This window comes from Urocitellus parryii, chromosome 12 (assembly GCF_045843805.1).
Source record: "Urocitellus parryii isolate mUroPar1 chromosome 12, mUroPar1.hap1, whole genome shotgun sequence".
Taxonomy (NCBI): Eukaryota; Metazoa; Chordata; class Mammalia; order Rodentia; family Sciuridae; genus Urocitellus; species Urocitellus parryii.
The window spans coordinates 50,100,914-50,123,887 of NC_135542.1; the positions used below are offsets into that span (position 1 = coordinate 50,100,914).

Consider the following 22,974-nt stretch of genomic DNA (forward strand, 5'->3'; position numbering starts at 1 on the left):
GTGGCAAGTATAGTCCTTGGAACTGTAAGTGCAGAAGAATGATAGGTTGCTATCCACAGAGCATGTTATCAGCTCCTGAAGACTGTGTGACACTGGAGGGGACAGGAGAAGGGGGGAGGGGAAGGCCAGGGCCCATAGCAACCAGAGCTGTGGAGGGCTGGGGGCGTCCGTGGCTGGGGCTGAAGGAGTCACATGGCCAGTGTGCCAGGAGGAGGCTGATTCTCAAGTTAGGTGGTTCCTTTGACATGGTAGCACCTTAGAGGGATCCCAAGTGTCACTTAACTGAGTATGCCCCCTTATGACAGCTAATGGTCTGGGTTGGAAGGGCAGGAACCCAGCCCCTCCAGCTGTTGGAGACAATGTGAAGAGTCCCAGGCAGGCCCCAGAATGACCACAGCGCAGCTTCTGGACCTTCTCGGTCCCGGAGTCTTCTCTTGAACCAACCAGGCACGGACTCCCTGGGCTGTGCTGCCCAGTGCCTCTGAGGCAAGCAGGGGTACAGGAGGGGGAACCCCACTTCCTGAGTAGCCCCCGACTCCCGACAGCTATGAAAAGGTAAAAGAGGCTGGAGCAGCTGGAGTGTGTCCTGAAGCAGGTATCATTGGGCTGGGAATGTAACTTGGGGTAAGGACACTTGCCTGGCACCTGTGACGCTGTAGGTTTGTCCCCAATACTGCAAAAGCAAAGCAAGGCCACAGAGCAGGTGATGGGAAGGCGGAAGACAGGAAGTTTGACTGTCACTGCACCCACAGACTAGAGCCTGTCACCAGACAGGTGCTGACCACTGGAGCAGGCCAAGCTATGGGGTGTGGGAGGAAGTTCAGGGACACTGCTCAGGCTGCTGCACACGCGCAGGCAGGGTCAGCACTGAGCTCCACCACACGGGGAGCCTCCTGAGCATCAGAGGAAGGCCACTGGGGTTTTCCACTGGATGCTGGACAGTGCTGTTAGCACCCACAGACGGGAGCCTGTCACCCATGACAAGAAGGCCACTGGATAAGAATGGGGGGGGGGGTCCTCTGGCTTCATCTCTTTCCTGGGTCCTCCCTGTGTCCCTTTTCCTCCTCATTCTCAGTCCTGGGTGGCAGTGGCAAGGTCTCCTTGGGTGGGACAAATGAGTCCTGCACATTTTTAAGTATTGTACAAATTTTAATTTCTAAACAAGTATCAGCCTCCATAACCCACTGAACCCAAAAGCGTCTGTAGCCCTTTCTTATTATGAAAGTGGAAAAGGTTTTGGAAGCCCAAGAGGGAGTGGACCACGGGGGTTATCCCCAGTCACGAATGAGCCATTTCTTACTCTGACCTCACAAGGAGCCATTGAGGGCATCTCAAACACTGGAGTACAGTAGAGGCTGGCTGCAGCAGGGTTTTTGTCCCTCAGTGCAGGAAGCATTTGGTGGCCACCTGTCAGACTCTTAGATAGTTAGCGCGTTTAGTGGTTGGGGGGTTTTTGTCCCTCAGTGCAGGAAGCATTTGGTGGCCACCTCTCAGACTCTAAGATAGTTAGTGCGTTTAGTGGTTGGTGGTTGTGGTCTTTGGATGTTGGTTTTTTGATTTGGGGTTTTTATTTTGCTTGGTTCTGGGTTTTGTTATTTTTTTTTTTCAGCTAGCATCCTTAGCTGAGGATATGCAGTAAGAGTAGTCAGAGTAATGTAGCTGTAGGCACCCGCTCCCGCAAGGAGACCACCTACACGGACCATTGTGGGGTCCTGAGGATCACCTGGCAGGGTGGTTTCGCCCCGACTGAATTAGCCTGCTGTCTCCTCCCCGGGACAGAGGTGGTGGTAAAAGTCCTGTGGAGCGGAACATCCCCGTCCTATCTGAACTGGATACGATGATGGCCACGGAACACCAAAATGTGATCCAGCTCTTTCAGGGCATTGAGACCATTGAAAATATCTACATCGTCATGGAGTATGCAGGTGGGGGACAGCGACAGCACCCCATCCCAGAGCCCGGTGGCATGCAGAAAGAAAGAGGAGGCCTGGAGACTTTGGGGGCAGATTGTGTCATGTGCTAAGGCCACAAGAAGGGAATCACGAACCTACACCTGAAGGCAGGGTCATCCTGGTAGATGCCAGAGGCAACATCAAACTCATCAACTTTGGCCTGAGCACCAGGTTCGCGGTGGGGCAGAAGCTGAACGAGATCTGGGGCGCTCTCCTGTACGTTGCCCCCAAAGTCATCCACTGGAATGAATATGAGGGCAGCCACCCCCACCCATGGGCATCTGGAGCTCGGATGTCATTCTATATTTTATGGTCACAGGGGGACGCCCATCTGTGGCGGCCACTGCTAAGCAGCTAAAGAAGCAGATGGTGCAGTCCAGATACTACCTTCCCCCACACATTTCCGAGACACACAGAACCTCGTCAATCCAACACTAATGGTGGACTCCACACAGAGGCCCGCAGTAGAGCAGATGACGGGGCACCTGGGTGAGGAGTATTCACCCAGTCATTCTAGAGAGCCACTCCCCAGCCACTCAGACCCCGTAATTATGAAATCATGCTTGACATGGGTTTCAATTATGACCTGAGTTTCCCTGGCAAATACAAAATAGGAAAAGGTGATAGCTATGTATCGGATACTCCAGCGCCAGATAACCCGGGGAGCCGGCGGCAAGTTCCGGATGAAGTGAGTCGGGGGGTCAGGCCAGGCCCAGTGGACCTTCCCAATGTCTGCCCAAAGAAGAGTACCAGTGAACCAGGCCTCCCCACCTCCCCTTGCCCTGTGAGCACAGCTACTGAGGAAGCCCAGGGCAGAAGGGCGGTGGAAGTGCCAGCTTGCCTACCATTCATCTCTGCTTCCTGTGTGCGAGGACCCCTCCTCCCTGCAGGACCCTGTGTCCCCCGGGACCATCCTCAGTCGGTGAGTCACAGCAGAAGGCGGCACAGTCTCCCAAGGCACCTCCACAGGGCAATCCCATGACAACAGCAAGGACTGGAAAGGAGTCTCTAGGAGGACTGCCACATCCATTCAACAACTGTGGTGTCGCGTGCCATGCTTTTTGCAGGCCGGCATTCAGAAAAAGAAGTGGTTCCATTGAAAACACAGGGCTGAGGCCGACAACACCAGTGGGCATCCAGAAGACCGTGAGCTCTGTGGATCCTGACATCATGGCACGGGTATCGCTCGGGCAGGGCCTCACACAGCTGCAGGAGCCAGGTCGTGCCCACGGGCTCGGGCTTCTCGGCACAGATTCTAGCCGGAGTGCATTTGGATCCACCAGGAGTCTCCTCCGCCCCCTCCTGCAAGAGACATCAGACACTCCTTTCCCTGGGACACTTCCCCTGTCCTGCTCTCCTCTGTCCTTTCTCCCTTGCTTCTGGGAGAGCAGAAATGGTTCTTAATACATTTCTGTTTCTCACAAATTATATAATAAAATTGATGTTACAGCGTCTGGAGTTGTGCCTCAGCGGTAGAGCGCTTGCCTAGCATGCATGAGGCACTGGGTTCCCTCCCTGGCACCACTAAAAAAATAAAAACAAATAAAATAAAGGTACTGTGTTCATCTACAACTAAAATAAATAACTAAATAAAGAGAAGGGGAGACCTCAGGGCAAGAGCAGGAGCCCAGCTGCCATCTTTCCTCCCCAAGGCCTGGACCACTGTGCCTCCCTCTCCTGTTCATGGTAGACACTCACCTTTAGCCAGTGTAGACAGGGACTCATTTTCCTTGAGCCATTGTAGAAGGAGACTCACTCCCCCTGGCCTAGTGTAGATGGAGATGCTCCCTTTGGGCCAGTGTAGACTTGATTGATTGAGCTGGTCGCTTTGGCTAGGAGTCCCTTTCCTGGTCTTCAGGCCCCTTCCTGAGTTGTGTGGACAGGGGGAGTGGCAGCTGCTAGAGAAGACACGTCTGGCAAGGCACTGAAGACCCCAAGTGTTCTGTGGCATCCTGAGTCTGCACGTTTGGGATGGGCTTCAGCCGAGCATTCAGGAGAGCTTTTAACCTGGGGCCAAAAATAGTAAGTAGAACAGGATTTAGTTGGCTCCTTCTCAGGTTTGGACAGCCCCGGCACAGGGTCTTAAATGGGGGAGGGGGACAGAGCGGCCAAGCGTTTCCCCAGGGAATCCTTGCCTGTGGCCAGCAGCCCTAACAGGTCCTGGGCCCAGGGATCCTGGTGCTATTAGGCTCCTGCCATCCCACAATGACTGTCACCAGTAAGTGCCAGGGTTCCACCCTGGTAACTCCACTTAAAACTGAAGTTGAAAATACAACTGGCAACTAATCTTCTGGAGAAATGGCTCAACTCTAATAATCACCAGGTAGATGTGAATCTAGTCCCAGCCACAATCCCTTTTTTTTAAAATATTTTTTAATTGTAGATGGACACAATATCTTTATTTATGTGGTGCTGAGGATTGAACCCAGTGCCTCACTGGGTCGAGGCGGGCACTGTACCACCGAGCCACGGCCCCAGCTCCCAGCCACAGTTTCTTAGTACCCTGACAGCCTGCAGCTCACGGTGGAGCTGCTTGGTTGAGTGCCTGCCGGTGGAGCTGCTTGGTTGAGTGCCTGCCGGGGCTGCAGTTCACTACTACCCGCCAAACTAAAGGGTAAGAACTATAAAAGAGCTACAGGATGTGAGGATTTTTCAGAGCCAAATGAGATCCCCCGTGCTGCCAGAGGGACAGCGAGAGGCTGCCGCTTGTGATGGGGGCAGTACTGGGAGCCTTTCGTTTCTTGTGATTCAGAGAGCAATCAAATATTTTATATGACAATGTCCATCATAGCATGATAATAGCAAAAGAAATCGGAAATAACTAAATGCCATATGGGAGCCTACTTTTGAAAGTTCTTATGATAGTCTAACCATTCAACCTATTTATGAAGAATTAATGATATAGGAAAGTGCTTATAACCAAATGGTATATGGAAAAAAAGCCAAATACTGATTAACTATGTCGTCAGTTCTTAATTACGTTATAAACTATGCATGGAAGAAAGAAAAGATGCCCAAATGCTAACAATGGTTGTTAGGGGTAAATTTTTCTTTTTTATAATTAGTATAATTACAATTATTACTTTATAATCAGAAAAAAATATTATTTAAAAAAAAGGAACTTCAGGGTGAGGTAAGTGGGCAGTGAAAAGCACTCCTCTCCACAGGGCCATTACAGAAGGGTCTGGGGATGTGCCAAAGGGCACCCCGTACGCCCCCCTTTGTGCTTTACTGGATTTCCTGTCTGGTTTCTTGGTCAGCCTAGTCCCAGCCACAGTTTCTTGGTGCCCAGACAGCCTGCAGTTCAGTGCCTCTCCCTACAGATCCACCTCCCTGCCCTAAGTTGTTCCAGTCCTGGATTCTGCCTCATGAGTTCTCCCAAGCACTTTGAGCTCTCTATCTGGAGCAAACCCACCAGAGTACTACCCAGAGGGGTCTGGGATGAAGCCCTGATGGCCGCAGGGCAAGGGCAGTCTGGGAGTCTCCAAGACAAAGCCAGAAGGCGTGGCTTCCTGCACCAGAAACCCACCTGCAGGTCAGGTCACGTGAGGATCAGCAAGTGGTCTCCCTCTGCCTTTGAAAGATGGAGTGTCCCCTTAACCTTTGAACTGTGCTTCTCAGGGGAGGGGGACTTCAAGGTCCCATTCTACCTTTCCTTGCAGAATCCGGATGTCAGGCATCAAAGGTCTGCAAGGGGTGGTGAGGAAGACAGTGAATGATGAATTGCAGGCCAATATCTGGGACCCGCAGCACATGGACAAGATTGTCCCGTCACTGCTTTTCAATCTGCAGCATGTGGAGGAGGCAGAGAGGTAAGCTGGCCAGCCCCCCAGAGCTGCCTCCCGGGTGACTGGGAAACCCACGGTTTTGTGACTTCTTCTACACTGAGTCCCAACCCAGCTCCCCAGGAGCCTTGGGTCTGGCATTCTGCCAGGTGCTGTACCCCTTCACCTCTGCAATAATGAAGGAGACACAGCAATGGCGCTGGGCTCCCTAGGGGTAAGGACCAAGAGTCACAAAGGACCAAGAGTCAGGTTACTCTTTTGTCTCTGGAAGCAGCAGGCCAAGGAGGATTAAAATGCCTTTCATGGCTCCAATTACTGAGGACTTTCCCTTTGGACCTTCCTTCCTCTCTCACTTCCTGATGCTATTTAGGGCCTTTAAATCATGCTGCTTACAGGTGGGGAGGGAGGGGGACGGGCTAGGGAGTGATGCCAGCCAAATTATATTGTTATATTGTGTGCGTGTACGAATATGGAACAACAAATCCCATAATTATGTACACCTAGACTGCACCACTTTTTTAAAAATGCTGCCTGATCAGCCATAGCCACTCAAAAAAAAAAAGTTGCAGATAATTGGATTTTAAACTTGGAGCCCATAATATGGAATTCATTCCTTTCCCTGCCCCTCATCCCCCCAACCCTGCACCCCTGATATGGAATGGGATGGAGGGAAGGTTTGTGTTGCTGTCCAACACGGCTGTGTGCATGATCCTGGGGAAAGATGTGCACTTGGCTTCTCACTTTCTTGGTGGAGCCTTGGATGCTAGAGGGGCGGGAGAAGTAAGTGTTCCCTCTGGTGGTCATTTCTGGAATAGCCCCTCCCTGACAGGCTAAGGGTGGGTAGTCCTGGGGCTCTTTGATCTATCCAGATCTGAGCCTACTCCCTGAGACTTAGGTACCACTGCGTCGGAAGCCAGCTCATGCCCTTCCCTCTCTTCTTTTCCTCTTTCACTTTTCTCTCTCCCTGCCTTCCCTCTCTTCTTATCTCCTCTTTTTTTCCTATTGAAGCCTTAAGTGCATGAGACCCTCATGGTCCACACCTCACTCAGCCCATGATGCTTAGAACACCCTCCCACAGCCACCTCAACTTATCCTTAAGGGTTTCCAAAAGAGAACTCTATCCCATCTCCCCCAGTTTCCTTACCCCGTTTAATTTCTGACGGCTATGACATCTCCCTGTTGCCTGGTGCAGCCTGTCAAATGAATTCCTGCTCATTCTGCTCTCACCATTTGCACAAAGCCTGGCTCCCGGTTTAGTATCCCATCCATTACCCCTGTGGCTCTTGTTTCCACAGCCGGTCTCCCTCTCCCCTCCAAGCACCAGAGAAGGAAAAGGAGAACCCAGCAGAACTGGCTGAGCGGTGCCTGCGGGAGCTGCTGGGCCGGGCTGCCTTTGGCAATATCAAAAATGCCATCAAGCCTGTTCTCATGTGAGTTGAGTGTTCCGCCCACCCCAACCTGCAGCCTTGGAATGTTCCAGGACCCAGCATCTCCCCACTGACACAGGGAGGAGGGAAGAAGAGAGCACAGTTGTGGTGCCATGGCCATGTCAGTTCCTTTTTTTTTTTTTTTTTTTTGCCTGTGATCCCTGTATTATAACAACAGGTGCAGTTTGGGGTGAGGTGTTGGTAGGAGGGCACCCCAAACTGAATGAAGGTGCCCAGCTTCATTCCATGTGTCCAGTTGCAGAGCCCTGTCCTGGACTTCCCTCTAGCTCTGCCCCAAGGTCCTCCATGATCCCTGCTCTCAGGGCCTGCGGGGCCAAACCGTGCACACCGTGGACAAATTCCATTTTCCTGTAAGCCCAGCCTCACTTACCTGGGAACTGCAAGGTGCTCTCAGGAGGTGTCACTGTCCCTCCAAGCTTGCCTCTCCTTCCTAACATCACTTTGAGTTTCCCAGTCATTCCCCCATGCTTTCTCCCTCACAGCCATCTGGATAACCATTCTCTTTGGGAACCCAAGGTGTTCGCCATCCGTTGCTTTAAAATCATCATGTACTCAATTCAGGTACGGTGGCTCCCCAGGTCCAGCTTGTCCCCCTGGCCCAGGGCAGCTCTGGGAGCAGAACAGTGGAAAGCCAGATGCCTTCTGACTTCTCCTAAGGCCATACTTGTCTAAGTCAGTGCTGCTTCAGCTAGCTGTGGAGAAGGGCCAGTTGAATTTTTATAAAACACAAAAGAAAAAGCTGAATCATTCTTGTAATCTCAGTGACTCGGGAGGCTGAGGCAGGAAGATCCCAAATTCAAGGCCAGCCTGGGGAACTTAGCAACCTGTCTCAAAATAAAAAGTAAAAAGGGCTGGGGATGTAGCTCAGTGGTAGAGCGCCCTGGATCCAATCCTAGTGCTGCAAAAAAAGAAAAAAAGAAAAGAAAAATTCCTAGAAAAAAATGAAAAATCTCACCCCAAATGGGAGCCCACAGACCACACTGTTGGCCGCTGTGACCACTCCACTTCCTGTCCATTTCTGTACTTAGCTCGTACATGCTATTAAACAGATCTTGAGTTGGCACTGGTCCGTGGTCCACACTTCGAGCAGCACTGTGCCCTCTCGTGGCCCTAATAAGACCTGGGGACAGGTTAGAATGAAAACGAAGACAGTATTTTAAAATGGACTTTCGGCCCGTTTTAAGTAGGAAAAACGGGGGAAAGCTGGTCTTCCCTAGGATTTGGCTCTGTCTTGCTGGCCCAGGATGGGAGGGCTACAAGAAAGGGACCGTAATATCGTCGCCACCTGCGGTGTCCACCCACCGGCCTTGGGACGTCACTCTAGCTTCACTTTAGTCTACCCCAGCCTCCGGGGCACAGGAGAGGGCTGCCCGGGTCACCCAGGGCTGCTGTCTGGGGACCAGCACGTCTTCCTCCCCCCAGCCGCAGCACTCGCACCTGGTTATCCAGCAGCTCCTGAGCCACCTGGACGCCAACAGCCGCAGCGCGGCGACCGTGCGCGCGGGCATCGTGGAGGTCCTGTCGGAAGCTGCGGTTATCGCAGCCACCGGCTCAGTCGGTAAGGAGCCCTGAGAGACGGAGCGAGGGCGGGGCCCCTGGGGACAAGATCTGCCCTTGTGGGAAACGGCCAGGGGCCGGAGGGAGGTGTCGGTCGGTTCTCGGTAGAAGTCGGCAGGAAGGTGGTGGGCGGCGCAGGGCGAGGGCGCCAGTGGCGATTTCGGGTGTCCCTCCCCTCCGCACTCAGGGCCCACGGTGCTGGAGATGTTCAACACTCTGCTGCGGCAGCTGCGGCTCAGCATCGACTACGCGCTGACCGGGAGCTACGACGGGGCCCTGAGCCTGGGCACCAAGATCATCAAGGAACACGAGGAGCGCATGTTCCAAGAAGCGGTTATTAAGACCATCGGTGCGGAGGGGGCGGGGCCGCGAGCTGGCCGCTAGCGGGCGGGGCGGGGCGGGAGCGGCGGGCGCGCGAGGGTGTCGGTTGTAGGACTGTCAAACATCCGTGTCTTGCTATTCAGGGACAGTAGGGGAAATGGAACCAGTCCCTGGTGTGCACGGTCCAGCCCGCGCAGGCCCTGAAAACACAAATCAGTCCCCTGGGTTTCCCACCCTGGACTCCACCCTAGACCTGCCTGATGCTTCCAGTTGGGGGCGACCCGAGGGGAGGGGAGGGGAGAAAAGAAGTAGGGAGGTGGAGGTTGCCATGGAGAAAATGTCTGTGCATCTGGCTGTGGAGAATGGGAAAGCCACCCCTGAGTGTGTGAGGCCCATCGACCTGAAGCCTTCCTGTCCTAGCACCATTTGAGTTTTCCATCAGCTTTGAGGAGGAAACAGGGCAGGGGTCAAGGAGCCCTGGCTGTGGGTGGAGGCATGACTTGCCCCAGGGTGCCCAGCAGGAAAACCTAGGGCTCCTGCCCTGGTCCCTGCCTCTAATTTCTAGGGTTCTCTAATCCCTAGAAAAGAAGCCAAGACCTTAACCTCAATCCCAGTAATAAGTGAAGGAACCAGAACCCAGAAGAGCCCTCTGGAGTCCTCTAAGTGCCTCCTCTTCCAGGAGAGGCAGCATCATCCCAGGCCATCCTGAGCAGTTTCTCTCTCTGGGTCTGAATTGTCCCTGGAGCGCAGCGGTCAGTCTCCACAGTGGCTCCTTCAGCACAAAGGCTGAAGCAAGAGTGGCCCAGCAGCTGTTGGCCTCCCCTGGGCCAACCACTCTCCACCATTTCCCCCCACAGGCTCCTTTGCCAGCACGTTGCCCACTTACCAGCGCTCCGAGGTGATCCTCTTCATCATGAGCAAGGTCCCTCTGCCTTCCCTGCATCATGCCATAGAGACAGGGAGGACCGGGTGAGTCCTCCACCCTCTCCCAACCTAGACTCCGCCCAGTTTTCCCTCCCCTGTTTTCTGGCTGTCTACTCCATCCATTTTCGCTTTGCCCACTCTGCCCTCTCTTTTTTTTCATTCCCAAATCCCTCAGCAGCCTTTAGTGAGGCCCTTGAACACCACAGCAGTTCTCAGGCTGACCCACATCCCCACCCCTCACCGTATGGGGAGCCATTCATTCCCTGGTCTGCTTCTTGGGGCTGTCGGGTGGTGATCCTGGGTAACCCAACAAGATAAGCCACATGGAGAAACTCAGCAGAGGGAGAACTGAGCAGGCAAGTTGGGGGTCTCCACCCGAATCACCATCCTCCTGTGTGTCTCTGGTCTTCAGGGAGAACAGGAATAGGCTGACCCAGATTATGCTGCTGAAGTCCCTCCTGCAGGTAAGTTTCTCCCATCCCTGTTCCTGCCCTGCCTGTACAGGGCACAACTCCTTCCAGGACCAAAAGTAAGGCCAGTGCATACAGTCATGCGGTTGCATACTGCACAAATGTGCCCAGCCAAAAGGGTGAGTGAGGGGCTGAAATTCAGCATGTTTTCCATTCACTAGCCAAGCTGGACCCAGAGATCCAGGTCTTCCCGAGCAGGGCAGACTCTTTGTTTATAACTTTTACAAAGGTTCCTTATTAGTCACTAGTAGCCTTGTCACTCAACATTGTATGTGTCTGGAGATGGAATCTATTGGTTCCTGCCCTTTTTCCCTCCTGGGTCCCCTCCCCAGGTCCTATCCTGGTTTCCCCCTTGTTACTTGAGCCCATCTCATCTCACAGACACCATCTTTCCCTCCTTGGTATTTCACACACCTCTTCTTTGCATCTCTGTGGCCGTCGCTGGAGTCAGACCACCATTTGTAGGTTCCCTAGAGGAGGTGACAGTGATGAGGTCCTGAACTCTGTGACAGGCTCCCCAGGTGCTCTGGTGCCTGGCTCCGTCCGGCCTCAACTCTGGACGTCTCACAACTACATTATTCTCCCAGTTGCTCTCGCCTCCATCTCTTTTCCACTATCATAAACACAGTCACAAGAAGAACTTTATAGGGACTGGGGCTGTGGCTCAGTGGTAGAGTGTTTGCCTCACATGTGTGAAGCGCTGGGTTCGAGTCTCAGCACCACATATAAATAAATGAATAAAATAAAGGCCCAACAACAACTAAAAAATTAAAAGAAGAAGAAGAACTTTATGGAAATGCTGTTCCCCGTGCACTACCCTAGATTTCAGAATAGGTCTCAGTTTCTGAGGCATGAACACCCAGATTTCAGACTTCTCCGGTGGAGGTTGGAAGGTCCCCAGTGCCCTATTCCTCCCCGACTCTCCATCTCACCCTCTCTCTGTTCCTGGAACATGACAGTCTGGACAGATTCACCCTCACTCCCACCCAAGCCTCCCCTTCCCTCTTTTCCATCCCTCACCCTTCTAATCACTGCATTTATCATCATCATCATCATCACTCTATTTTGCTCTGACACTGCCCATGTCTGATCATTAGTTATCTCCTTGGTCTTCATATTCCCACCCTATCTTTGCTGAGTTTACCCTCATTAATTTGTACCCAGCATTTGTTAAGGTGACAGGTTGGGGCACACTCACATACATCCTCTTCAGTGGGCATTGATGTTCACTAAAGATACTATCAAGTTGGGCTGGATTCTTGGAGGCTTTCTGAATTATCAAAGGCCTTGCTTTGCAATATGGGCTTAACAGTAAATGTGCTTTGGTGCTGTTGAATGCTTTGACATCATCTATGATGTGTCTGTTTATGCCAAGTGACTCTGATCAGAAGGCCCTCCTTATCATCCCGCTACAAGAAATATAACCAGATAAGTTCTGTGAGTGCTCTGTGGTTGTTGCTGTGTATGAGTTCTGATTCTTTGACCCAGCTACAAGTTCTTCCACTGTCTAGTTCCTGAGACTGTCCAGACTCTTTTTTTTCCCCCCTGCAGTACTGGAAATTGAACCCAGGGTTCTTACCACTGAGCTACATCCCCAGCCCTTTTTATTTTTTATATTTGAGTCTTACTAATTTGCTGAGGCTGGCCGCAAACTTGAGATCCTCCTGCCTTAGCCTCCCGAGTTGCTGGGATTGCAGGTATGTGCCACCATACTAGACTCTGTACTCTTAATGAAGCATTGTGTTCACGGTGGGTGCTGCTCAGATGTGCCCTGATTGGCTGAAATATTATGTTCAGAGATTTCCTGCTCTTGCTTCTTTCTGGTGCTCATCCTTTACTTGCTTTTAACACCTAATCTTACTCAACCTGTCTACATCCACCCGCACATCTGCTGAGCTGGGCCAAGTAGGTTATCTAGGTGGATGTTGGAGTATTCAAAAAAGTTGCCTGTGGCTTCCAACCACAGTGGAGCACAAGTATAATCTCAGCTAGTCGGGAAAATGGGGCCGGAGGTCCACAAGTTCAGCCAGCCTGAGGAAGTTAGATCCTATCTCGAAATAAAAAATAATGGGGATGTGGTTAAGTGGTAGATCATCCCTGGGTTCAGTCCCCAGTACTGGAAAAAAAGTTTTCCTGTGGTGCCCAAGGATTGGGAGGGAAGGAGGGAAGGGAAGCTGGCTTGGGGAATGTCTTGAGAGGATGACAAGTTAGGCCAACATCTCCTGGCTGCTCATTCATCTCCTCACTGCACCTGAGAGGGACAGGGTTCCTGAGCACACCTATCCTGGGCTGCCTTGCAGGTGTCCACAGGTTTCCAGTGCAGCAACATGATGTCAGCTCTGCCCAGCAACTTCCTCGACCGCCTTCTCTCCACCGCCCTCATGGAGGATGCAGAAATTCGTCTCTTCGTTCTAGAGATTCTCATCAGTTTCATTGATCGTCATGGCAACCGCCACAAGTTCTCTACCATCAGGTGAAGTTGGGAGTCTCTCCTGAGTTGACGTGTGTTGGGCTCTGTCTTCTTGGCCAGCAGCCTCACCTGCTGGTGGGACCCACCAGGGAGCAGATCGCGAATGTTGACCCTTGGGTCCTTGAGGGGAGAAAAGACCAAAAGATACTTGCGCCTGGGAGTAGTGGGAGAGGGGAGTGGGAGATAAAGAGAAGGTACTAAAGAGAGTTTTAGGTGGAGGGAAGAGGATGTGGGTCATCAGTAGAAACTGGAAGAATTTGGGGGGAATAGGGGAAGAAGAGATAATCAGGATCAAAGAATTAAGAGAAAAGAACAGGAACTTGAGACCTTGGAAGAAAATTGAGATCGGGGTAAAAGTCAGGGCCAGAGGAGCATCGGAAATCTCCACAGCTCTGGGATAAAGCCCAGAGACACTGTGTGAGCTCTAGCGAGCCTCACACGAGGGCTAAGGGGCCCCTTCTGTCCCCTCCCAGTACCCTCAGTGACATCTCAGTCCTGAAGCTGAAAGTGGACAAGTGCTCCCGACAGGACACTGTCTTCATGAAGAAGGTAAACGAGTGGACCTGTGGAGCCAACCTTCCAGCCCCTGAGTCACGCTGACCACTGCTCCCGCCAGCTTGCCTCCCTCTGCACATCTGCTTGGTCACGTCACCCAGCTGCCTCCCCTGGGAGGCCAAGCCCGCAGTGTCACCCCCTGCCAAGGCCAGGGCCATCCCCCCACTGAGCCAGTCCAGGGCCATTGCCATGTTGTGCTCCTGAAACTGGGTGTGCAGCTTCGGTTGCCAGTGTCCGTCATCCCCCAAACATGTTCTCTCCCGTGTGTTCACCTCACAGGCCTCTGAGGTCTGCTTTAAAAGACTCCCTCCCTGAGGGTGGACGTGGGGCACATGCAGCCATCTCGCTCCCTTCACATTGGTCTTCATTCCCATTCTCCTTGTCTCTCCTGTCCCCACCCCATGCACTGTGGCTGTCCTCCGCCCACACTCCTGTCCCCAGCATTCCCAGCAGCTCTATAGGCACATCTACCTGAGCTGTAAGGAGGAGACGAACATCCAGAGGCACTACGAGGCCCTCTACGGCCTGCTGGCGCTCATCAGCATCGAGCTGGCCAACGAGGAAGTGGTGGTGGACCTCATCCGCTTGGTGCTGGCTGTTCAGGTGGGGCTTGGTGTGGGCAGGACCTACCGGTTAGGAATTGTAGGGAGGGGCCCTGATCTGGCCAAGGACTGATAAGAAAACTGAGAAGCAGTTGCTTAACAATCGTTTGGAAGCCTGAGAATTTTGTACTCTTGGTTGGCCATTCTTCCACGAAGACCCCAAACCATGGTCTTGTCTGGAGCACCCTCGAGATTGCATAATTTATGACATTGGTTCATCCTCAAGTTAAGGGAGACCTAAGGAACAGGGTCATTGAAAAACACCCTTTATCCCTGAGTATTTCAAGTCCCTCTCAGAGTCTGAGTGAGAATTCAAGGATTTCCAAGAGGATATTCATAAGCCCTGAGTGATCCTGAAACAAATTTGTTTAAGCAAACTTAATTGTCTAAAGATCCTCTGGTTCTCAAACTTAGATATTCTTCCAAATTGCCTTGAGTGCTTGTTAAAAATACATATTCCCTGAACTGGTAAATCCGTTTCCCGAGCCTGAAGACCTGTATAGTTAACAAACTTCCTTTGCAATTTATAGCCATTGTGGTCCTGGGCAGGATCTGAGACTTTCGGGGTCTCTCTGGGTGGAAGTATGCTCCTGAGGGCGTCAGAGTGGACCCTTCAGACCTCAAAGGCTGGAGTCTACAGGTCCTGAAGCCAGATGGGCATCAGCAAGTGTCACAGCAAGTCTGGGAGTTGAGTGATGGGGAGCCTTAGGTTACCACTTGGCCGTGCTAAATCCTGCAGGGATAACCTGCAAGTGGGAAATGCTAAACATTTCTTAATTCTTTTTTATGCTCAAGAAACAGAATTAGAATTCCTTTGTACCCCAACCCCTTGGTGACTCCCACAGCTTTCTCAATTTAACATGTGAACCCAGTTTAGCAAGCCAGTTTCTTTCTCTAAGAATCAATTGTAGTGAAGGAGATGGCATCCGTACGGTGGAATTGATGACGAGGGTTTGGACAGTAAAAGTCACTACAGCTTCACCACAGAGTGGGGAGTTGAGGTCATTGCCACCATACTCAGTATTTAAGAACCTCCAGTTCATGAATTGTTCTAGAAACCATCCCCTTCCACTTTAATGAGGGTGACTCTTGTCTACCTGGAAAGTTATGGAGAAAACGCTGAGAAAGACTCAGTCTAGCAAAAGGAGCCATCTCTAAAGACTGGGGAGAGGTTGGGTGGAGGGTGCAGACTGCAGAATAGTTTCTCAGATAAAAACTCCAGAGGCCCATCTGTGTTACCCCAGGATGTGGCCCAGGTCAATGAAGAGAACTTGCCTGTGTACAACCGCTGTGCGCTCTACGCTCTGGGTGCAGCCTACCTGAACCTCATCAGCCAGCTGACGACGGTACCTGCCTTCTGCCAGCACATCCACGAGGTCAGTGTCCTCATGATGCTGAGAGCTCAGGAGGCCCTCAGCTTGGGGCTTCCCAGGAACAGCTTTTTCTTAATTGTATCAGTACTGTTCTTGGCCTTAGGAAGAAAGAGTTGAAGGAAGAATTAATGACAGTGAGAAGTGACATGAGGTGGCATTTCCTCCTGCCTGATGATACAGCAGATGGGGTCCAGCACAGGGATTGCCCTATACCTGCTTCCTGCTCTCTGTCCTCTCCCAGCTCACGGAAGTACCCACTCCTGAGATCATATGGACGAAGGCTACTTTTTTTTTCCTACCATGAAAATTCTCAAATACCAAAAGCAGGGTGAGAACAGTCAACATCCATTAGATATCATGCAGAGTAAATGCTTCAGAAGACTTTCCCACTTTTACTTCAGCTGTTTCCTTTTCTTTACCTTTTCTGAAATGTTTTAAAACAAATCCCAGCTCTCTGTCCTTGCAATTTACGTACATCAGTCTGCATGGCTTAAAAAAAAAAAATACAATATGGGCATCTCCCCTGGGACTGTCATGCTAGGCACATATCTAATTAAGTTTTCAAAAACAAAAGAATCCATTGAGATTATCTAATATACAGACTACAGTCAAATGTTCTCTGTTGTTACATAAAGATCTTTTAAAATATGCTAGAATATTTATGGGTAGAATGATTTGATGTCCAAATTAACTTTAAAAGGCACTAGCAAAAGGAAAGTAAGCAGCATTCCAGGTCTCAGCTGTCCTGGGAACATGGAGAAGGGTGCCATGGCACTGTATCAAAGACCACCCCAAAGGAGTTGGACCCTCCCAGCCTCTGGGCTGATAAGAGAGTGCAAGAAGGGCAACACCCAGGCATCTCTCCATTGGTTCATGGGATCATTGCCAGCTCACCTTCACACACCTGCATACCCTCCCTCCCCCAGCTACTCATCATCTTAGTCATTTTTACCTTTCTTCCAAAAATTGCAAAAGATGCTGAGGAAAACTCAAGCTATCACTGTCCATCAGGATGTGTTTGCAATCTCCAGCTTTGGGACATGGTGCAACCTGTATCCCCCTGTTATGTGTCTTAGTAGCTAGCACAGGAACAGGACCCAGGAGCAAGACACTGCAGTTCCTCAGCAGTGCCCTGCACTTGATGTCCATGTGTTGTTGATGGCGATAGTTTTGTAGCAGGCGCCTTGTGCTTCGTAGGCTGCTCTGAGAGTCGCTGGGGATCCTGGTTTCCCTTGAGAAGCCCCTCTGTAGTGTACCCTGCAAGGAGGTGGTGGGGAGAAGTCAAAGCTGACACTGAGGTGGCCGCTCCTTCTGTTGCCTGTTCTGAGCTCCTCTGCCCTCCTGGACCCAGTTCTCATCATCTGATTCCTCTCAAATTCCAGGTGATAGAGACCAGGAAGAAGGAAGCTCCATACATGCTCCCTGAGGATGTGTTTGTGGAGAGGCCCAGGTGAGGAGCACCCCTGGGACATGGTCGAGGATCCCCTGGGCAGCTGAGTAGGGAGGTGGGCAGGCTGAGGTCAAAAGAGGCTGCACACCAGGAGGCTTGGGCTTCTGTGGAATCCAGGGCAGAAAGTGGAACCTGCCCGTGACCCAGAAATCCTGGGCGGATGGACACTATCATGGTACAGTGGTCCATACCCCAAGCAGGCGATGATGGCAGGCTGCTGTGTTGTGCGGTAAAGGACATGATGTGACCTCTGGGAACTTTGGCCAAACCTACAGGAAATATGTCCTGTAGGAGTCATGCCTGACAGCACACTGCTGTCCATCCAAGTGACATTCAGAGGCCACGTTCAGACTGTGCTGTGGGTCAGCATGGTTTCAGCATCAGACAAATTCAAGGGAAAGATCTTAGAAAAAAAAAAAAAGTGTCCAGCAAGAGAGCATAGCTTTACAAACTACAGCCCATCCATGCAATGAACATCTGGCAAATAATACCAATGATGTTTTTGAAGAATATTTCATGTGAAAAATTCACTACATAATAGGTGAATAAAACATTTTCAGAGCTAGTGTTGTGGCTCCGTGGTAGAGCACTTGACTCACACATGTGAGGCACTGGGTTTGGCACTCAGCACCACATAATATAGATAAAATAAGTGTATCGTGTCCATCTATATCTAAAAAAAAAAGTGAAAAAAAATTTCAGAACAATGTGTTGGAGAAGGAGACGTTCATGTGTGGGCATAAATCTATGTAATTGAAGGATCCTACACAAATATAAATAGTAGTTCTCTCTGGAAATGGGACTGTGGGTGATTTTCTCTTTTGCTTCTCTATCATTTTGCATAACAAATCATTACTTTCAATATAAGGAATTCGTTGGGGAGAAACCTTAGTTATACCTTGTCTCACCCCTCCTTCATCATCCAGGCTGTCTCAAAATCTTGATGGCGTGGTCATCGAGTTCCTCTTCCGCCAGAGCAAGATCAGTGAAGTCCTGGGGGGCAGTGGCTACAATTCAGACAGGCTCTGCCTACCCTACATCCCTCAGCTAACAGGTACGAGCTCCATGCCATGACTCTCAAGCTTGCCTCTGCTTTTTCTTGGCTATATAAAGGACCAGAAAGGGACTTGTGGGCTCTTACCTTCTGTGACATCTTAAATGTTGCACAAGAGTCCAAAGACACAACAGAATTTATGGTGACATCTTGATTTCCCTGCCTCTCCTCCTCAGTACTCACATCCACAGGCCCGTGTATTAGCCTGGCCTGTGGATGTGAGTCAGGGGGCCCATTGTCCTGGAAAGAGCACACATGGACTATGGAACCAGAGATCTATTTGAGATTTCCATGCAACTTACTGCCTGAAAAATCTTAGACAAGTCTCTAAACATCGCTGAGTTTCAGTTTCCCTGTGAAATACCTCATAGATGATCAGCAGGAGAGATCTAGGAGATGGTGATGGCAGATGCACTTAGTAAACCGTACAGATGACGGCTGCAGGTGCTTTTAGCAGCTGGTGCTTATGCAAGCTGGATGTGCCTTCCAGTCAAAGAGGCTTCTTTGTTTTCATCAGTGCTTACAAAACCTTAACCCAGGGCAGCAAACAGACCACCCCAAGATAGGTGGGGAGGCTCTCAGCAATAGGAAGCCTCTGTAAGCTCCACATGTAGCTTAAGTGTGAGCTGCAGAGGCTGAGGGAGAGGGGACCAGTGTCTCAAACCTGGGACTCCAAGGGCTGGCAACTCCAGCTTTGCGGCTTCTCTTTTGCAGATGAAGATCGCTTATCCAAGAGAAAGAGCATTGGAGAGACCATTTCCCTGCAGGTGGAAGTAGAATCAAGGAACAGTCCAGAGAAGGAGGAGGTGAGTGTCCTTGTCACTGTCCTGGTGAAGCTTCTGGACACCAGATACACCAGCCCCCTACACAGCCCGACGCACTGAAGCTTAAGTAGAAATTAGTTTCTCGGTAAAGCCATTTTCTTACCAACTCTGACTGTATAAAATTGATATTTCCATCTGAAAAGCTTATCAGTGTTCCCTCCCAACACACACTCCCATGGGATTGTTTCTAAAAGCACTCTGGTTCCATTCCCAACTCACACTAGGGGCATTATTGCTCTGGGTTTCAAGTCAGAGGCTCAGCAGAAAAGATGAGGGTGAAAATAGCTTTCATAGTGTGTCTTCCAGACATATTGGCATATTTTTTACTAAGACTTATTTTTAAAGCAGTTTTAAGTTAAAAGCAAATGTGAAAAGAGGATCCAGAGATATCCCATATACTTATAGCTTTCTGGGCTAAAACATTTATTCTTTCTAAGATTATTAAAAAGGCTCCCAACACTACCATAGTACTTTGATGATTTTTTTCTCAAGAGGGACTCTCTAGATCAAATTATAATTTCAAATTGTAATTACAAATTATAATTTCAATTATAATTTCATCTAGAAACAAGTTTTAGCCCAATTCCACAGGAAAGCAATTTTCAAAACTCAACTCTTTACGAAAATTTTAAGCTTTCTACAAATACATAACCTTCCAACATCCACACCAGAGTGACACCTGCCTGACAGTTGATTACCCTACACTGCCACATTGTCACCAGCCACGGTTCATGGTTTACATTAGGGTTCCCGCTAGGTGGTGTCCGTTCTGTGGGTTTGCCATGTCCCTACTGTTACAGTACCCTACAGGCACTGATATCCTATTCGTACTGCAGGTTCTAATCCCCAAAGGTCAGTCTCCCTCTAAACATGCCCTCAACTATCAAGCAGAGCTCCAGTTTGGGGCTTTCAAAACTTGTCAGGAACCTTCCCAGGGAAGGCTGGAAGCTCTGAATTGGGCTAATTGGACCACAAAAGTGAGGATGTGGAACAGGGGTCGGGGGTGGGATGGGTTCTCTGAGCCCTTCCTGCTGTAAAAGACTGGGAACCTCCAGAGTGTCAGGCCTCAGGGTTTGGTTGGCTGCTGTCTCCCACTGTGGAAATGATTCTCCCTTTCCAAGAGTCCCTCAGGAATTGATGAGTTAAGTGGAGCAGGAGGAGGAGCAATGGTTACCTGGCTACATAGCCACCTACTATCAGTTGCCTCTGGAAGGGGTGGCTGATGAATCTCTGCTGGCTGGTTTGGTCCAATTCCAATATTGGTGCTTGGCATTCCGAGACAATCTGGGCTGGCACTACCATATCATGTTACCCCACCCACTTATCCCCAGCATACCTGCACCATCCCAGCCTGGTAGGACTGCCCTCAGCCTCCCCCATGCTGCCTCTGTGGGTTTGCTAGTGTTGGAGTCCATGTGAGACTCACCCTTCTTCTCCACGTGTGTGTACCTTCATGCCTGTGAACTACCTGTTCTTCAATGCCCACTCTAGTTCCATTTCTTCCATTCACTTCTCTCTACCTGCTCTTGTCCAGTGAGTTTCTTTTTCTCTGTCATCACCACAGTTCCCTAGCACCTTGCATGTGAGTATCTGACATTGGATAGTTGCACACCATGCATAGATGGATATGCAGAGGATGGATCCTCAGATGAATTACAGCTCAGCATAGCACTCTCGTGTATGTAATTCCAATGCTGGAAATTTTTCCGATTTCTATTGAATGACCCACTTAGAACCCTGCATGTAATTAGTACTCATTTAACATTTGTTGAGCCAGGTGTGGTGGCGCACACCTATAATCCCAGCAGCTCGGGAGGCTGAGACAGGAGGATTACGAATTCAAAGCCAGTCTCAGCAAAAGCGAGGCACTAACAACTCAGTGAGACCCTGTCTCTAAATAAAATACAAAATAGGTGAGATGAGATGTGGCTCAGTGGTTGAGTGCCCCTGAGTTCAATCCCTGGTACCCCCCAAAAAAGCTGTTGAATGACTTTGTCCCTTATCCACACTTCTGTTCTTTCCACTCCATCATTTACTGGATGCCAAGTAAATTTTTTAAATATATGCAGCTCAAAGAAAAATGCACCCATGTCATCATATCCAGATCAGGGAATAGAACAGTTATCGCCCAGGGGCCCTGCCCCCTCTCTTGGCCACCCCTCTCCCCAAAGGGAGCCACTAGCCTGACTTGATCACTCCTTGAACTTCGTGTCAATGATATCATTTTCTTCTGTGTCTGCTCCTTTCAAATACTTGTGTTTAAGTGATGGAACATGAGTAAGTCCCAGGTCTTGCCCCAAGGAGCTCATAGTCTGGTGGGGATTTCTGGAACTTCGTCCAAGCTCCTTCACTGTTTTCTGCATCCTTGGTGTTCCCTTCTTTGGGTTTTATTTTTTCACACCTCCTTTCATAGACTCTACAGAGTGCTCAGGTCCTGTGACCCATGTCCTTGGACCAACCTCTGCAGTGAAGGGCCCACCAATATTAAAACTCTGCTCACCTTGGTAGATAATTTAATATCATTAAATCTTCAAAAATGTCATTCATGGGCTGGGGATGTGGCTCAAGCAGTAGCACGCTCGCCTGGCATGCGTGCGGCCCGGGTTCGATCCTCAGCACCACATACCAACAAAGATGTTGTGTCCGCCGAGAACTAAAAAATAAATATTAAAAAAATAAAAAATAAAAAAAAAATGTCATTCAGTATTTAAAATTGACATTCAAGATTATACTTGCCAACTGCCCCTTCTTTCTTCCAGTAATTTCTGTTATTATCTCAAGATTGATTTTTTTTTTAATTACATGGTATTTTCCTCCTCCAGGACAGGCTGGAGTGAGAGGGACAGGCTGGAGTGAGAAGCAGGGGACAGGGGGTTTTTAGACTTGGGGCTCACCTGTAAGTTTGAATCTGGTGAGGAATTCCTTTCTTCACCCCCACCTCTCTCGCTGTCCTCCGTGCCTGCTCCGACCTTCAGAGACCCTGGAGGATGGGGGGGATCCCTTTGGACATTCTTCTAAGAAGCAAAGGGGTGCCAGATAGCTGAGAGGCCAGGGCTGCCTTTTGCTATCCACCTCTCTGAGCATCTCTGTCCCCTCTCCTTCAGCGAGTGCCAGCCGAGGAGATCACCTATGAGACGCTGAAGAAGGCCATTGGTAAGTTAGGGGCCCCAGTGACGGGTTCGAGGGGAGGGCAGGGCTGCCCTCTCCGCTCTGACTCAGCCCTGCCCTGGCGGCCAAGGCTGCAGGCCCACTCGCCAGCAGTCATGGCCTGCGCCTCTGCCCCAAGTCCACACCCTGTCCATCTCCCCAAGCCCTTCCGCTTCCTCATCAGTGAGGAGGACCTGGGCACTAACCCTGCTGTCGTTGCAGTGGACAGTGTAGCCGTGGAGGAACAGGAGCGCGAGCGGCGACGACAAGTGGTGGAGAAATTCCAGAAGGCACCCTTCGAGGAGATTGCAGCCCACTGCGGGGCCCGGGTAAGCGGGGCGCCCCAGGGGTGATGCCTCTTGAGCTAGGAGTCAAGGCCCAGGTTTTGGACAAATGTGAGTCGAGAAAGGAGCTGACGCCCACTGCGAGTCTCCTGGCCCCATGCCCAGCAGTCCCTGCCCCCCCCCCCATTCAGGGACAATGACCTTGAACTCAAGAACTGCCTGCTCAAAGCCTCCCTGCTACTCCTGGACATCTGTCCTGCCCCTAGCCAGCCTTTGACAGTAGCTCTTCCCAGTCTGAATCTACAGTCAGGGCCCCACAGGCATCCCACACCCGAGTGTCCTCCTTGGGCTGCGAGTCCCAGCATCTCCAGGACATCCTCTAGATGGGTGGGCTGTGAGTCAACTGGTAGGGGCCCGGGAGCCCCCAGCTCACTCCGCTCTGTTTGTGTCTAGGCATCGCTGCTGCAGAGCAAGCTCAACCAGATCTTTGAAATCACCATTCGGTAAGTGGCAGTCCTGGGCAGGGGACCCCTACCTGTGCCCTCAGCATCAAGGCTCTCATCCTGCATCTGCACACTTGCCTTCAGTCCTTCCACGAACCACAACTCTGTTCCCAGGGCTGGAGTCAGTCACCAACTCTCCCTAGACAAGGAGACTGAGATCAGAGAGGGGAGAGAGGCTGGCTGGTCGAGGCCTAGTGTCCCAGGCTGGTATGTAATTTAAAGCAGCCGTATCACTGTAGACTCTTCCAAGGACCT

General features: G+C 50.7%; 1 protein-coding gene across 1 annotated transcript in view; it reads left to right on the forward strand.

The window, feature by feature from the left end:
* The window catches only part of Efr3b (EFR3 homolog B), an 81,314-nt gene that overhangs the window by 53,778 nt on the left and 4,562 nt on the right, over positions 1-22,974 (forward strand). The window contains exons 6-22 of the mRNA XM_026404048.2: positions 5,615-5,764; positions 7,033-7,167; positions 7,668-7,746; positions 8,608-8,743; positions 8,930-9,091; positions 9,921-10,032; positions 10,400-10,451; positions 12,758-12,930; positions 13,401-13,476; positions 13,924-14,085; positions 15,329-15,460; positions 16,840-16,907; positions 17,834-17,961; positions 18,676-18,767; positions 21,890-21,938; positions 22,155-22,261; positions 22,670-22,719. Of these exons, the coding sequence (XP_026259833.1) occupies positions 5,615-5,764; positions 7,033-7,167; positions 7,668-7,746; positions 8,608-8,743; positions 8,930-9,091; positions 9,921-10,032; positions 10,400-10,451; positions 12,758-12,930; positions 13,401-13,476; positions 13,924-14,085; positions 15,329-15,460; positions 16,840-16,907; positions 17,834-17,961; positions 18,676-18,767; positions 21,890-21,938; positions 22,155-22,261; positions 22,670-22,719 (1,863 nt within the window). The remainder of the gene's footprint in view (positions 1-5,614; positions 5,765-7,032; positions 7,168-7,667; positions 7,747-8,607; positions 8,744-8,929; positions 9,092-9,920; positions 10,033-10,399; positions 10,452-12,757; positions 12,931-13,400; positions 13,477-13,923; positions 14,086-15,328; positions 15,461-16,839; positions 16,908-17,833; positions 17,962-18,675; positions 18,768-21,889; positions 21,939-22,154; positions 22,262-22,669; positions 22,720-22,974) is intronic.